The sequence below is a fragment of the Apostichopus japonicus genome, chromosome 3, assembly GCF_037975245.1.
Source record: "Apostichopus japonicus isolate 1M-3 chromosome 3, ASM3797524v1, whole genome shotgun sequence".
Lineage (NCBI taxonomy): Eukaryota > Metazoa > Echinodermata > Holothuroidea > Aspidochirotida > Stichopodidae > Apostichopus > Apostichopus japonicus.
The window spans coordinates 7927888-7945493 of NC_092563.1; the positions used below are offsets into that span (position 1 = coordinate 7927888).

The 17606-nt window shown below is 37.8% G+C and overlaps 1 protein-coding gene across 5 annotated transcripts; it reads right to left on the bottom strand.

The window, feature by feature from the left end:
- Positions 1-1434: 1434 nt before the first annotated feature.
- Positions 1435-16185, bottom strand: LOC139961911 (E3 ubiquitin-protein ligase TRAF7-like). Of its 5 annotated transcripts, none has more exons than XM_071961598.1 (15): positions 15836-16185; positions 14927-15143; positions 13770-14023; positions 13127-13197; positions 11696-11817; positions 10996-11117; positions 10003-10099; positions 9014-9155; positions 8205-8312; positions 7090-7167; positions 6603-6689; positions 5591-5726; positions 4058-4206; positions 2072-2197; positions 1435-1767 (listed from the first exon to the last, which is right to left on the bottom strand). In XM_071961598.1, the coding sequence occupies exons 1-15, from the start codon at positions 15849-15851 to the stop codon at positions 1714-1716; spliced, it is 1779 nt and encodes a 592-aa protein (XP_071817699.1). In that variant the 5' UTR covers positions 15852-16185; the 3' UTR covers positions 1435-1713. The 5 variants fall into 5 exon arrangements, with proteins under 5 accessions (XP_071817699.1, XP_071817690.1, XP_071817722.1 ...); XM_071961589.1 differs by lacking the exon at positions 4058-4206 and adding an exon at positions 3835-3983 and having other exon boundaries at positions 15836-16184; XM_071961621.1 differs by lacking the exon at positions 4058-4206 and adding an exon at positions 3835-3983 and having other exon boundaries at positions 15889-16183.
- Positions 16186-17606: the final 1421 nt, after the last annotated feature.

Here is a 17606-nt window from a genome sequence, read left to right on the forward strand (position 1 = left end):
CAAAAACCATTCCCAGTGCTAGTAAAGTGCTTATGTCAGCTTTATCCACTATGCTATCTATCTAAGTAGCTTAGGGCATTTACATCACATAGCAGAAGGCTTTGCTACGAATCCCGGTGAAAGATAGCAGCTTTGTCATTGTTGCTGGTGCTACGGGTCAAAAAATATAGAACGGTGAGCAGAAAAAAGGTTGAATCCAACAGCAGTGTACACAGTTGAATTATTGCACCAAAAACAATTGAAAGGGTCCAATTAAAAAACAACCATTGCCCCACAAGATACATAAAGATAAAACAGATGTTATGAAGATATGTGACCAGATACCTTATTTGTACATCATTCTTTCATTTACCACACACCATATTGAAACACTTTCGCCCTGTTTTACCAGAACTTAAAGCGATACAATGTCCTTTGTGTTGACCTTAATTTCTAGCTATTCATGGATCTCCTTCAGAGTGTGGGCAGGAGTGAGTGTTGGAGTAGAATGCAGTAGTGCAATAGTTCATTTCAACAAAATACAACAGATAAAATAGTGGGATTTGCATTTTAGGGCTAAAGCATCGATAAAAGATATGCAGGGAGCATTCAAAAAAACAAGAGAACTGAAAACTAATGAGAGATATCAATACAGAATTGGAGCTTGGTTGAAGAAAAAAACACCTTAAAAAAACTTGTAAAATAGAAAGATATACATAGCACCCTTAAAGTCCATAAAATGGGCTCTTAAAATATTTGAAAAGAATCCTACATCAGGGTCTCACCTAATGGTTTGGTGGCAAAGTTTTTGGCAACACAAGGTCCCTGGTGTAATCCCAACTTCTGCCTTCTTTTTAATAACCCCCCCCCTTCCCTCCAAAACAAAATACACATCTTGTTTAACAGCTTACAAAATGATACACATCAATACAAACAGAAAACCAGCAATGCAAACAAGATATTTTGAATTGTTGACCCATACTGACTTCAAGTGATCTGCAAGATTCTTACACTAATCTGGACCTATCTATCAAGTTCAGAGATCATTCAAGCTTATCGGCGGTTAAGGTTTTCATAAGTTGACCTTTGTTGACATTCAACTCATGTCAATAGTGTTAATGTACTCTTACTATCAGGAATATAAATAACAAGTATGAACTTCAACCAACATTGCTCTTTTTGGATTCTCTTGTTTACAAGCAACAGCATCACATACATACATACACACACACACCATCACATAGATTCCTTTTTGCCTTTGTCTTGGAATTCAAAATGTTCTTAAATCTATTTTGAGAATATCATATTTCAAATGTTCCTTCAAATTCCAGAGAGCAGATCTTCAGTAAGCCTAAAAATGACATCATGAAACCATGTAAAGGCTTGTGACATTTCTTCTTCATCCATTGATTTGATCATTTCCTCTAGAGGAGGGGTAGGGGGGGTATTTGTAAATAATGTATCTACAATGATGAAAATTCATAAATCTCTAATAAAAATTTCAGAATATAAAGAAAGTGATACCAAACTGAACAGTCCAAAACAATGTTACAAATGCTGATCCTTTCGGAGGAGTTTCCTGTAATTTGAAAATAAAATGACATTTGAAGTAACACCAAATTCTCAACCCCAGGAGAAAGACATGGTAAGTGTGGACTTTAAACGTAGCTTCAAGAAAGATTGTTTGGTAGAGTCCCGATGAGAAAAGCTCCTGTGAGAGAATTAGCACCCTGTTCAGATATGGATTCCATACGCACTGTGAGTGGTAAGTGGGAAGTAAGTAAAAATCTGTGGAAGAAGTGCAGAAAATGAGAAAATATTAGTCTGTATAACAAGGATAATATTCAAGCCTCCATCTCACATGATATTGGTATTTTGAGTTCAAGGATTATCTCTCCTAACCATAAAATAAAACAGGTTGCAGTATGTAGAAAGTGTGTTTACTATAAAGAATGTACACCATGCCTGTTACCAAATGTTGACATTCTATACTGAATGTACACCATGCATGTTATCAAATGTTGGCTCACCAATTCCACTGAAGAATATAATTTATTGTCTTCTGTAAACAAACACGCTTGCGTAAACATACCTTTATTTCCTGATCATCAGAACCAGAGCAGAGGAGCCCCTTGGAACTTTTCACTGCCAAGCAGTTAACACTTCCATAATGACGGGATAAAACTTGTATGCTCAAGAAGTTTTCCAGGTGGTATATCTGAAAAAAAGTGACAAAGAAAAGCTAATCAATAATTGATGATCCCATCGCCAGTCCCGAAAGTTAAATGAACCGTACTTGAATTTTCTATCCACTTTACTACAAATTTCGAGGGTGTAGTTGGGTGCTGTTCCTAAATACTAAATAACTTTGCATACAAATGCACAGAACACAACTCTTGTCTACAAGCCTACCAATTGTTGGGAGAAACCAATGAGTGATCATGGCAAATATTTCATGGTAGTACGGTCGTCCAAGATTACCAAAGTTATGTTGTCTGAACAGAAATTTCAAAATCGGCTGTGGAGTTGTTTACATCAAACTGAGATTGTATCTTAACATAATACCCACAAATAGGTCAAATGATAAAATTGGTAATAGCCCCACAGCTGGTGTTCTATTCACCAAGCCTACACATCTCTCCTACAGTGTACATTCAGGGTGTGTTATCTCAGGTGGTTAACGCCGGTACCTTTCAATCATGTCTCGAGTTCGAGTCACTCCAAGATTAATGTATGTCGTCCAGTTACAGAGATTACAGACTATGAATCTAAGAGACTGACTTCAGTCAGCTTGCGGCTTTGATAAGCCAATGACGGCTTCTTCGTGAATTCCTGCTAAAATACATACATACATACACACATACATACATACATGTATACATAATAATCATTTTGGGTGGGGGGGGTGGGCAACCAAGTTTGCTGTTCGGACAACCAACATATTGGGCATGATTGTCCGACAAGAAACGTTCAAAGTTTGTACTGGTAATAATAGAATAGAGACCTGTAGCACTCTTCTTTATCAAAATATTCAAGTAAATTATTCAGTAATGCAGACAACTAATATAATTTATACAGCAGGAGTTAAATTGTAGAACATTGGAACTATGGGAAAATAAAATTATGTTTCATTTTTTGGGATAGGAGATCTGACAAAGCTGCCAAGCCTCTGTTTTGTGAATTATCATAAAAATCATAAAGTTACGTAGATTACATATCAGTTTCCCTGTATCCTGTTAGTTTCTTCCAATTTCGAAGATACCGACCAGTGAAGTGTTTAAGAGAGATGAAACAGAAGCAATATCAAGCAATGGTACCAAATGTTCGTAATGTTTGTTTCCAGTCAAACCTTAGTAACCTAACCTACTGTTTAAACTGAGGAGGCAAAGCATGGTCAGACTGGGATATTAAATAATAAAAGTTACAGATATTTGATTTAAACAACAGTTATTTACTTCTTTACTTCCTTTAGGTCATTTACTACTTTCTAATGATGCCTTCGTCAGTGTTTGCACTAATTTGAACATTATGTCAATATGGTAATTTGGTTACCACAGTGACTTTATTTGTAGGGTTACCATATTTCATTCAAAGAAAGGAGGTACCATGGTCACAGCCTGGGAGGGTCTAAGTTTGAGAGGACCCCCGCTCTCCACTTTGTGGATAAAACAATGATTTTGAAGGATACCTATACGAAAATGGTACCAGATTTTAATTTTTTTTTCAATGTTGAAATAAATCCAGTAGGACCCTCCCTTTAAGACAGAAAAAGTCCGGGAAATCTAGACGTATGGTAAACCTATGTATTTGTCAGAAAATGTTGTCACCATGGTTACAACAGTATTTTGTACGTACCTCTACAGTACTGTCAGAATGGCTTGAAACTAAGTAATTCATATCGGGGCTTAGCATTAGTTGCACGACACACCCTTTCAGAGGTTCAAGGGTTTTCAGGAGTTGGTGGGATGTCACATGAAAGATCACTATGCCTTTTTTTTCGGTTCCTATAGAAGGAAAGAAGAAACATGAGAAGAAAAAGGGCAAACTCGATACTGATACGATCACTTCTTAACCTTACCCTGACTTTCCGGTCATGGCAGCTAGTTACCAGGAAGTTCTGGTCTGGACTGAGTGACATAGCTGTCACCGTACCAATGTGATCGACACATGTGTGTAACAATTGGTAGCTGTTGACATCAAATACTTTAAAGTTCTGGTTGTAGGTACCTAGCGAGAGAAATGTAAAGAAAAGTAGGGCAACGTCCCAAAAACGATCGTTTTAGCCAACGTGTCCACTCCCCTGCCTTGATATTTCAAGATTTGTAGCAAAAACATAATCTAGCAGAACTAATTTCTGGCGTTTTCTGAACGTTATCAAGACGACCCACTATTTGTGTCACGACCTAAACCAGTGAAAATTATTGGAATTTATAAGACTAACACCAAAAGTCATCATCACAATTTAAATTTTGAAAGTAGGAAAGACATTTTGTGCAGTTCATAAAGGACTAAAAAAGTGCAGGATTTAATACGTTCCCCTTAAGTTAATTTAACACAGTTCATTCAAAATACAAACATGTTGTTTTGTAATTTTTCAACAGAAAAGATGGAGGTGTTAAAGGTAGTGAAGACTCGCGCACAAAGAAACGTCTGATGCCGGTAATCTGACCTAGTTTCGAATGAGGTGAAACAGAAGTGTTAGATACCACCATCGATCCCAGAAAATACACACACAGCTTGCTACCATCGGTAATTAGACACTAGTGTACAGTCAATACATACAGCAATGGTCAATACCCACAACACAGTGAACATATCAGCGATGGACATCTCAGGTCCAGATAAAAGATAACAAGGTATCCTGTTTCATTACATGTCTGCATTTTGGGGCGAGTCTTTCATGGACAAAGTGTCGCTACGTTCCTCACTTGCCTTTTTTCCTACTGACACAAAGAATGTAGTTCATTCAGCAAGGAAAATTGCCATCGGATGTACTTGTTTGGAAATCATAATACTTGAAAATGGAATGAGAGTGATACAATAGAAACCTAATACTAAGTATGAAAACTGTTAGCTGTTTGTTAACACCTACATGAATTGATGTTACAACCATTTGAGACTTTGTACAACTTTGTACTTGGGCAGTCGACAGAAAAGTGATACGGATCCTAAATTGCATGTCGACATTGGACATATAATCCTGTGACTGGTCAAAACATTTACAAATTCGTCAATTTATGCAGATGAGGGGACAGTCATGCACAAGCACTACTTACAGCATTACATAGTGAACATGATAATTGCACAGAAAAGCAAGTTTCGAATCAACGGACGGACAGACGAATGGACAGCTGAAAGACAAACGGACAGACAAAACAACAGACAGACGATTGATGCCGCTTTAAATGGAGTACAGATGTAAATCATATCACATAAACATTGAATGATCGGGGAATAAGTCTTACTTATACAAATAAAGCCAAAAACCTTGAATGGATTTCTATTGACCGAATATCTGTCAGGGATATTAAAATAAGCTTTACTTTACACAAAACGAGCAGCGGATGAACTTAACTTGACTTGATTATTATTGACAAGAAAAAACAATTACCGACAAACAAATAGGTGTTTGAGACTGCCAGAGAGAAAACGGAACCAAACAAATGGTCCATCTTCTTCTTCATGCTGAACTGAGAGGTTGCGTCCCAGACGGTCACCGTGTTATGGGAGCCACAGTATAAGTTCTCCTACAGACAAACAAGAACAGAATATGATATTAAAAGCTGAACCAAAAAAACAAAAGAAAACATGTACACAATTTGAACAACAGAACATCAAGCCAGAACTCAAACAGTTTCAAACCATTCTGAGACCGAGATTGTATCAACAATTAGGAAACAAAATCAAATTGATTCATACTAGATACCATAAACACAAAAATAGATATAGACAAAATCATATTCTGATTGGGAATGTTTACAGTTAATTCATTTCCTGCAATAAACAAACAAGAAAGGAGATTATTCGATGAAATATTAAGGTTGAGATAAAAGAGAAAATTACCCGACTTGAGTGACTTGCGTATCTCTTATTTTGCAAGCCAATTCCCAAGTGACCAAATCTCTATGAGTTTAATATGCTCATTTCATGTCACATCCCTATCAGGGATGCCAAATGGATAAATGCCACAAAAGCGATTTGACAGTTGAAAAATGCCTCTGTATACCATTACCCAATCAAACAGACAAAGGCAGTAATATTGGAAGGGATCAAGCAGAGAACAAAAGCTGGTGATGGGTTCGAGTAAGACTTTAATTCCATGCAGAATAAACAATGGTTAGCACACTTGCAAAATGGTCTTCCAAACTGATTCAAAATGAGCTACGACTGTTAAGAATTAATTTTCACAAAATGAAAACTTAACAGCACATGAAGGTTAGAAGAAGCTTGATACATTTGCATTCAGCGTCGCGACCCCACTCCCTCCCTCCCCCACCACACCGGCGACCCCACTCCCTCCCTCCCTCCCCCACCACACCCCCCTCCTCCACACACATGTCGAACACTCTTCATTCTAAATTTGGTATGAAACCTACATATAATAATTTGTTTCCCTTCCTTACCTCATGAGGGTCCAAAGCCAGTGCCCGTACCCAATGATGTAGGCCTGATATGGCTTTTAGAAACTCCAGCGTATCAGCCTTCCATATCTATTTGAAGATTCAAAAAGACTTTTGTTATTTTTCTTCACTTTATTTAATTTGCTTCTTTTGTTTTCAGTATCTGGTAAATCTAGGATAATTTACTAGCCACAAATAAAGTAGATATGTCAATCTCCAAAAAAAATAATCGTTTTTGTTTACAACAGCATTTTATCACAAAATAAACAACAAAGTAATCTGTAAAATCAATAAATTGCTAGAAAATAAATACATAAAACTAAGTTTTAACATATTGAAAGTGGAAAAAATGGCAAAAAGATTGATGGAAGAGGTCCAAGCTATCAACCTGGTATATGTTTACAAAACTGTGATTTGTCCTTTAACCAACATACTCCATGTTGATTTGTGGGAAAAATCATAATCGAAAAATGAATTTCAAAATTAATACCTTCACTTCAGACTTTGATGATGAGAAGAGATTGCTACCGGCCATTATGAGAGCACATATGTCTTCATCATGGGCATTCTACATCAAAAAAAAAATATTAATATACAAAACTCTCAGAGAAGAAAATGGATGATACAATAGCTATAAAAATGGTGAAAATGAAGTCTTGTCTAATTGCCAATCATTGTAACAGATTAAGATGGTTGAAAATTTATGTCAGTTTCACAGTGAGTATAAACCCAAATAAAATGTGTTAGCAGATATTTATTATTCCTTTCTATAGAACTACATAATAGCGAGGATTAACATGATGTATAGCTATCATGGTTTAAAACCAAGGATCCAGGATTTTAGGATTTTAAAAGGTTCCAGGATTTTAGGAATTTAAATGTATCCAGAATTTTAAAGGAAAATATGCAGGATTTCAGGATTTTTAAAAGGAACCAGGAATTTGAAAAGGAGCTGGTGCGACCCTGGAGTTTTACAGCTAGCCGACTCCCTTGTAAGGTGGTATGTATGAATGTATGTATTTTAGATCCTCCTGCAAGCAGGAACTTGCGAAGAAGCCATCATTGGCTTATCACAACCGCAAGCTGACCGAAGTCAGTCTCTTAGATTCATATTTTACATCCATGATTATGAATTGTCAATTGTCAACAACTGTGTAACTATAGACTACATACATTAATCTTGGAGTGACTCAAACTCGGGACCTTATGATTGAAAGGCACCGGGGTTAACCACTGAGCTAACATTCCTATTCTGGTCTTCAGAAAAAGATTAAAACAATATATGTGAAATGGTGCTTTTCTGAGGCATGTTTAGGTTGCAAATTAGGTTTAGAATTAGGTATACATGTAAGGTTGTATTTATAATCACACGTCTAATTTTTTTTGAGGGGTTGAAAAATAGGGGTTGTTCATCCTCCCAACCCCCCCCCCTGGATATGTGTGTGCGTAAACAAAGATGATGTTATTGTACCCAACCTGTGAGTTCTTTTACTACATCAACCTCCCCCTTTCCCCCCCCCACCTCCCTTTCCCTGCCTCCTCTCCCCTCCCCTCTTTCACACGATGATGGTCATATCACAGCTTAAAACTCAGTACTTCACTCACTTTGATAATTTTAACATCAGTGTCCGGAGTCTCATAATTCCAGCATCGTATGGTCTTGTCCAGGGCAGCACTGTAGAGGTATATTTGCCCAGCTACCAATGCCACCACCTGTTGATAACAAAGCAATAATAATTATTATTATCAGCAGTTATTTTTACGACGCTTAAGCGACCGCAAACGTGGGAGAAACCCGCAAGGGCGTATGGATTACAACTTACACGTCGACTCGCTTCCTATGCAACATTTTAACTCAAATTTGGAATCTTTTCAATTTTAGAAAGTCATTTCAGATGGGAAAACCAATAGATTGCTCTTGGATGGAAAACCCACTCTACTATGACCCCGGCCGGGTATCGAGCCCAGAACCTCCCGATTGCTATTCCTCATTGCTTCAAATGCCACCGCCTTTATCCACTCGGCCACAGCACCCCCCGGTATACAACTATTAGCTAAATATACAGCAAGGGGTTCTTAAAAAGGAGGCACACACTGGACAAGTCTGGTCAGTACATTTTGACTAATATGACTTCTACCCAAGTGTACTGTTATCAACGGTTTGTCTACTAGTGGAATACATCACTCGCAGTACAACTATCAGTTTAATACACAGCAAGGGGTTCTTAAAAAGGCGGCACACACTGGACAAGTCTGGTCAGTACATTTTGACTAATATGCCTTCTACCCAAGTCTACTGCTATCAACGATTTGTCTACTAGTGGAATGCATCACCCGGAGTGTGACTGAAAAGTGATATGGGGTAACGACGGGGTAATACGGAGTACTAGGGGGTAACCACACAGACAGCTCACCTGTTTGGTGTGTCCCCTAAGTTCCTGGACACAACCTTTGCTAAGTCCCAATAAATTCCAAACTTTAATAACACAATCTGAGCCTCCCGAGTAAAGTTTGTCTCTGTGAATGGCAAGACTGTGGACAGCACCTTGATGGCCTCTGAAAACAAATCAAATCACCAGGTTAACATGGACTTGTACTGAAGTCTTTATAATGAGGGGGTGAGGGTGGGGGTGGGGTTGGGTGGGTGGGTGGGGGTTTTGCTTGGTGTTGGCAGAGGAGTAAAGTTTGTCTCTGTGAATGGCAAGACTGTGGACGGCAATCAAATCACCAGAAAAATTTGGACTTGTAATGAAGTCTTTATAATGGGGGGTGGGGGTGCGGGTGGGGTATGGGTGTGGTGGGGGTTGGGTGAGGTGGGGGTTTTGCTTGGTGTTGGCAGAGGAGGTTTTAATACCCAAACTATCTGGAATTGTCTTCTGTTTTTTCTTACTGAATTTTTGTATCCTGGTGTGTGTGCTAGGCTAGGTTTTTCAGCCACTTATATCAATGAGCCTGTAATGTTTAAATGAATTGTATAGAAATATACAACTCACACAGGCAATAGTGGATTTTACCTGTCTATAAAATGTCCAAATGAAATTTGTGTCTTAAGAGTTTCTTTGAAAACCCATGACGAGAATTAGTCCCTTAACCATAGGTTGTGCATTTTTAGCTCTCTTGACCTCAACTTACTGAAACTTTATCTCTCCTGCAAACAGACTGGTGCATTTGGAAGAGTTGATTTGTTCACACCTTGCAATGTCTGCCTTGATCTGATAGTGATTTGGCTACTACTAGCTGTGTGATGAGTTGCATAATAGACGAATATAGGCAGCTGAACTAAGGTGCGAAAAGATGGGACTGATCACTCAGCTAACCAACTGGAAAAACCTGCCATTCAGTACAAACAGCGGGTTTTTGGATGCAACCTATAGCTAAATGGACACTTTCACGGCATGCTCACCTCAAAGTGCCGATACACTTGAACTCAAACGGTAAGTGCCAGGCTTCTCTGCTCCACAGGTGACTCTCGAAGCTGGCAGAGAGACTAAGTTTCTGTCCTGTGGGTATCAACAGCAAGATAAATGCCACACACTGTATATGCTATGACTTCCCAACAACGAACCGCCCACATTCCTTGAGATAATTAATCAACAACATTAAAATCAATAACACCAACATCTAAAAATAATGGTTTTTCCTCCTTTTTCCAACAAAACTTGAAACTTACCTCACTTTAAATAGCTAACTAATGTTATCTTTATTCATCCAACTTGTTTACAATTGCAAATGTCGCTTCAAATGCCAATTTTACGATTTTACTTTACTTGGCATGCACAAAATAAGGGAAACAAAAACACCCCTCTCCAACACCATCAAACACTACTAACATACAGTACTACACAATCAAACACTAGTATTCAGCACCCATGAAACACCACGACACTACACTACAATCTAACACTACATCCCTACACCATCAGCACTACTACTTTGCAACATCAAACACCATTTATACCTAACATCACAAAACACCATCACCCTTAATACATCAGCTATTACAACGATTTTGCACCATCAGACACCAATACCTTGCACCATCCAACACCACTTTTCTACACCTTCAACACTACTACTTTGCAACATCAATGATCAAACACCATTACCCAACATCACCAAACACCATCACTCTTACATCAGCTATTACAACGATCCTGCACCTTGCACCATCCAACACCACTATTCTACACCTTTAAAATCTAAGTTTGCACCATCAACCACCACTACTACTATTCTGCACCATCAAGCACTGCCACTCGATCTGCACCATCAAACACCACTAGCCTTCACCATGAAAAAAACCTACTATCAGATATGTGTGAATGTTGCATAGTTTAATTAGCCAGAAATGATGCAAAGTTCATGGCACAGAAATGTCTAAATAGATCAAACGAACCACGATTCGTGGAAGACGTTCTTGGTCTCTGTCTATTAACGGAGGCAACATCTAACCTCTTCTGGTTGGACTGGACTTCTCCCTCCAGTAGCTTTAGCTTTCTTTCTAAAGTCTGTATCAAGCTGAAAGCAAATATATAAGAAAGACCAGCTAGCAAATGTACCAAAGTACGATTTAGAGAGACAATTGGAGGTGAGGGAGGACGTGGAACGGGGGCTGAGTGAAGGAGCCGGGTGAAATGTCTTACGAATCCAAAATGTTGAAAACACTTTCTTTGGTCATGCATTAAAGAACGAAAATGCACAGACACCACATTTTTTCCAATTATGGCATTTTTTTTATAGTGAATACTTGAGGTTTGGTAAATAAAAAATAAAAAAAAAATTAAAAAAATGTCTTTATAATATTCAACTGAAACGATAAGAGGAAACACCAAGTGGTTTATGCGTTAAAATTCCTATCAATGGTTTTGCATTGTACAGAACAAACGAAGTAACAGAAAACAAGGCAAGTAAAAACCCCAAATAAGGGACTGATTTCATCAAATTTGTTTGGAAGGCTCAGAATTTTGTTCTTATGAAACACCATGGCATGATGGGCGAGAACGTGCGACACATCTTTGTAGCGATCGTATATCAATTTAATAATTGACAATGCCATATTTGATCAATTATTCCCTGTTCAGTGTAATTCAGCTTACTTTCTTTGCTCTGTTAGACTTTGCTCCATTACAGCCCTCGATTGTTCCAGATCACCAATCTTCTTAAACAGAGTCGTAATGGTTTCATCACTATTTGTCTGGGTATTGATCGATGAATTCAGCTGAAAATTTAAAATTTTTAAAGAGAAAACAGAAGGAAGAAAGAAAGAGTCAAAATAACTAAAGTAGAAAATGAATTCTTTTTTCGGTTAGTTATTGTTTCTGTTTTATGGTTTTCTGTTTAATTATAAAATTAAGATTGTTAACTTGTAAAAACTCCTTCATCAATCCAATTTATGTAAGGAAACAGCTCTGAGCAACTCAAAACTACACAAAGTTCTCTATTGTAGCTATAGGATATGTCTTCTAGCTACTGACTCTCCATTCCAGCTGTTCAGTCTCTCATGTTATAATATCTCTTTACAGCTACTGTATTACAGCTATCTGATGTCTGTTGCAGCTATAGGTCAATATTGCATTTCTCTTATCTCCTTACAGCTTATCTCTTCTTTACAGCTACTGCAATACAATTTCCAATACAGCTATAGGGTCTTTCTTCAGCTATAGGATAGTTATTGCAGCTATAGGATATAAATTGTAGCTATATGATAATTTTGTATAGGATATAGATTGTAGCTATATGATAATTTTGTGGCTATAGAATATCAATTGTAGCATAATTTTGCAGCTATAGGATAGCTGTTCTAGCTTATGCTAGTTTTGCAGCTATAGGATAGCAATTGCAGCTAGAAGATATTAATTGTAGCTATAGGATAGTTTTGCAGCCATAGGATATCAATTGCAGCTATATGATAATTTTGTAGCTATAGGATAGATGTTGTAGCTATATGATAGGTTTGCAGCTATAGGATAGCTATATAGTCGTTTCATAGCTATCGAAAGCTTTTGTAGCTATAGGATAGTTTTGCAGCTATAAGATAGCTATTGCAGCTATATAATAGTTTTGTAGCTATAGGATAGATGTTGTAGCTATATGATAGGTTTGCAGCTATAGGATAGCTATATAGTCGTTTCATAGCTATCGAAAGCTTTTGTAGCTATAAGATAGTTTTGCAGCTATAAGATAGCTATTGCAGCTATATAATAGTTTTGTAGCTATAGGATAGCTGTTGTAGCTAATGAACGTTTTGCAGCTATATGATATCTATTGTAGCTACAGAAAACTTGTGTAGCTATATAGGACAGTTATTGCAGCTAAGGTATCTGTAGTGCAGCTAAAGTATATTATAGCTATTAGATGCAGCTACCATATCTATATTTCAACTATAGGGTTTCATTTGCATGATTCGCTACAGGATCTGTAGTTACGTTGCTTGATCAAATGTGGCATATATCCTAATATCAGTACATAGAGTATATCCTGTTACAATCCCACATCATTACAATAACTAACACAAATATGACACTCACCTGTGACATGAAGAATGGACAGGTAGTTTGATGTTGCCTGATATCAGCTAATGTCCCATGATGGGAACAACCTTCAAAACAAAGGAAAAAACATTATCACCAAAGACTAGCAATTGGAATTCAAGAAATTGGGTAATGTCTTGGGCAGAATTTTTTTCTTCAAATTTAAGCCCTCAAAAACCCCTATCTATCCATAACTTGGGGTAAAACAGCTAGAAAAGATTTCAAAGTTTATCAAAATAAATAACACCAGTCTGTTCAAAAGGTCAAATAAGATGAGTTTTACAACATGCCACTGCAGAAGTTTATGGTTCCCTACTGACAGAGTACTGAATTGCTTTAGTGTGGAAGGCCATCCTGTGAGCTAGGGACATAGCACATGTGACAACATCGCCCTCCCCTCCACCCACCCTCTGGAACCCTTGAATGCACCGCATAATTAAATACGATTAGTATTAAACAAAGTAAACCACTTCAAGTAAAACTATCTGTCAATTACTAACTCTTGCAAAAGCTTCAATCGATTCTGTTCTGATTTAAATCACAGCACCAATGATTATCATTTTATTAAACTTCTTCTTTGTCCTGTGGAGATGCATATATATATATATCTATATATATATATATATATCGACAAGCTCACCTTTATTAGGGCAGCTTACGAAACAGCAGGTGTATGACAAGTGATCCGCCAGTTCGCCTTTCTTGAACTTTCCGCAGATCGGGCTATTTGGACATTCTATATCGTCAAACTGACAAACATGAGTAGCGGCTGATGCTATCGACAATACCTCTGGACAACCATTTTGTACCACGACAGTGTCATTTCGAGAATTCAATCGCTTCATTCCATTCCTGCAATATATTCTCAGATCTTGAATCTGTGAAAGGATAGCCCTAAAAAACCAGGGGAGAAAATGGAATATTATAGCTGATTACATAAACCATCTCATAGTATTTCTGTTGAATACAAAACTAATGCGTCTTGGCATATAACCATGACTTTAGCTTCATCATGATGAAAATCTCTTCTGAGCGATGTGTTAAAAGCTAGAGTATCAATATTTCACAATTCGATGGACTATTTATCAATGCATGAAATGTGCACAAGGATATTTTAATAGAACTGTATATTAAGGTGAGAAGGTGTGAAGTCCCAACAGCTATGTACGCCGCAGCTCTAACATGCTTCATGCAACTATGTGCTGTACACCAGTGGTTCATGCAGTTGTGAGTCTTCTGTCATCAGAGGCGTAATAAATAATATCGGTTTTAGCCGAGACTGGTGGGGTTCACCTGTCAAGAACCATCGGTATTGCTGACATACTGTGATGGTTAGGTGTCAATTTGAGAAAAGGGGAAATCTGTTCTGTGATGTCGACGAATTCTGTCCCTGTATCTCTTCAATATGACCCATTTATAGTTATTGTTAATTGATCAATGTCATAGGCATAGGAGCCCAATTTGATTTGGGGGGGCTGTAATGAATTGCCCAAAAAATATACCCAAATTGACATGTTAATGTGCATATCATATAGGCAAGCATAGATTATTACATCGCTTGCCAATAACATACAATCATTTGCCGTGTATACCCTTCCATATTGGTTATAATTATTGAGGAAGTCGTTACAATAAAAATATCAGTTTAACCATTGAAAACACACATTGCAAATTATTTTTCTTTCAGTAGGGGCCCGAAAAATTCTCATCATATTGCCCAAATTTTCACACAAATAATTGGTTGGGGGGCTGCAGCCCCCACAGTCCCCCCACCTCCAACGCCTATGATCAATGTACCTGTTATCGACAGTGGTACCATTTTGGATAAATGTCTGGTCCACGGGGCAATTGGTCACCTTAACCGTCCCATCTGAATTGCACAGACAGGCCCGGCAAAATGTATGGCCACATGCCACACTGATGACAGGATCGCTGAGAATGTCACTGCATGTTGGACAATACAAGTGAGATGACGGAGCTTCTACAAATAATGGTTTCTGGCTCATTAGTGAATCTGAAAAAGAGATTCCAGAAAAAAAAATATGGAGTTAAGTTGCAGAACAATTAGCCAAAATTAATTTCATGGAACTGCTTGAATAATGTTAAGCTTCTTGAAAACATAATTGTGCATAAACACACTGCAGCAAATACTTTACTTGACTCACAGCTGGCGGAGCAAAGTTGCGCGCCTTGGAAGGGGATGACAAAGATGAGTGAATGAATTTGATTTATTATCATTACTATCATTTCAGTGATAATCATTAGACATTAAGAACTATCTAGGGTGCATTCTAGTCAATGTCATAAACTTTCAACAAATGCTGTATGATCTATTGTCAGTGGACACTAGGCCTAATCTTAAACTTTCATTCCTGTCTAACCTGAAACTGGGGCGAGTTAAAAGTCTCTCACCAAACAACATGTGGTGTTGCTAACCAAGTTGTTACAGATACAAAGTACAGAACCATCCCCTTCCCATACATCTTCTTCCTAACGAAAATAGCCTAGGACCTACTGTATGGCTCAATCTCACTCTAGTAATGGTATATATAACCAGGGTACATACCTCCTGTGAAAAAAGTATTTAGAGTGGCTAAATAGGCCGTTTGATTACTCCTTGCAAATATAATATATATCAAGTATCTCCCAAGTTACACAAAATTCATGCAAAGATCATGTTATTAAGTTTTTGAACGTTTTGCTAACCTACCGACCATAGCATTTACATAAGACTCTCCAGAACAGCCTTCGGGACCTACCACAACCAGCACCACATTGGCTAGGCCCTAGGACTTAAGACCACCAGCGCTGTAGAAGTTTGTCTGTATATGTTACCACTCCCAAGTGGTGCTAACAGGTTGACGGGAGTAAGATTGTAGCGAAGAGAGTTGCTTGTTGGTGTACAGGTGGTTTACCATTGGCAGTTCTAGCCTTCAAATACATGCTAAATAGATATGCGCTAGCCTAAAAACACCAAGACCAATCTCTCATATAATTTCGACTTCCGCAACCAGGTGGAGTAAACAAGAGTACAACAAGGGTGACTGGAAATTGAACCCCATTATCTTGGAGCGCGAAAGTTGTAAAAATTCATCATTGTTGCATGAAAACCGGATATGGTGTACGCGAGTATCGCATGAATGTATTGTGTTATGAAAAGACCATTGGCAACTTAACATATGATAAAATCGTTATCAGTGTTATACAAAGTCAGCTCACATACTCAGACTCGATGAATTAATTTACTGACAATAAACACCTCAATATTAGATTCCGCAACCCACAATGCACTCCAGACAAAACGAAGGTGACCTATTTGTCTCGAGTCAAAACGAGAATGGCTTTACTATTACTCGAGTTAAAGGAAGATACCCCAGCCAATGGAAAGCGGCTTTAATTAATTGATTCTTCTTTTTGAGAAATGACAAGGTGCTAAGTTCCGCCACGTAAACAGCGGCAACGAAAATACTAACCTTCCAAAACAAGTGTAAACATACTAAACTAGGCTACTATAAATGCAAACTAACATTAAACCAGTTAATTACATTTAACATGCATTGACATCCGTCCGGAACAGCAAACACACTTCACTGCAAAAACAAAACAAACAAAATCATAATAAACAGAACAAAACAAAGAATGAGGAAATATCAATATCTAACTTCCCCAAGCAAAACCGAGGACCATGTGTTGATAAAAAAGTATGTCATAATATATCTAGTGACTTAAGGTTCAATTGGCCGATATTTCTTGCAAACAAATAAAATACCCTTTGGCCGAATATTAGTTGTGTTTGGGTGTTCACTTTAAGTGAAAAGTGAACACGTGACCCCACCCGCCGCGTTTAAAGAAAAGTACAAATTTTAACCCACGTAAACATTTTCTTCCTTTCGTAAAGTATTTCATTCATGCAGTCCGTTAAAAAGGGCATTTAAACCACTTACCATTTTAGTTTCTGGAAGCAAAATTAAAACGTAAAGCAGGAAAATTATTGTGATAGTGCGGTACAGCTATAGGGCGGTACAGGGCGTTGCACTTTCTCACTAGTCACATATATCAGTTTGCTATAGCAAGTTGCTAAAGAAAAACCCAAGCCTTATGAAGAGTGGAACTATTTTGGTTCCAATAATTGCATTTCTAATTAAGAGAATATAGAATGTCTTAGTCAGCATTTCAAACGGAATTATACCACCGACTGCAGCAAAAGAATGCGGTGGAGCGAAGCTTATTGGCTAGACTGGTTTCAACGTCATCAGTGGGTCTGGCGTTTGCACAAAAGTTCTGATTTACTTCACTTGGTACATAATCCATAGGTATTCTTTTGAACAAAATAATGGTATAACTGTAATAATTGCTCTATTGATATACAAGTAATCCACCCCTGGCCACTATTCGATTCCAATGTACGTTTAAAGAATGCCTTCGATCCAAAGAAGAAATTCCATTCGCGAATAGTATGAATGGTTTTGAATGTTGT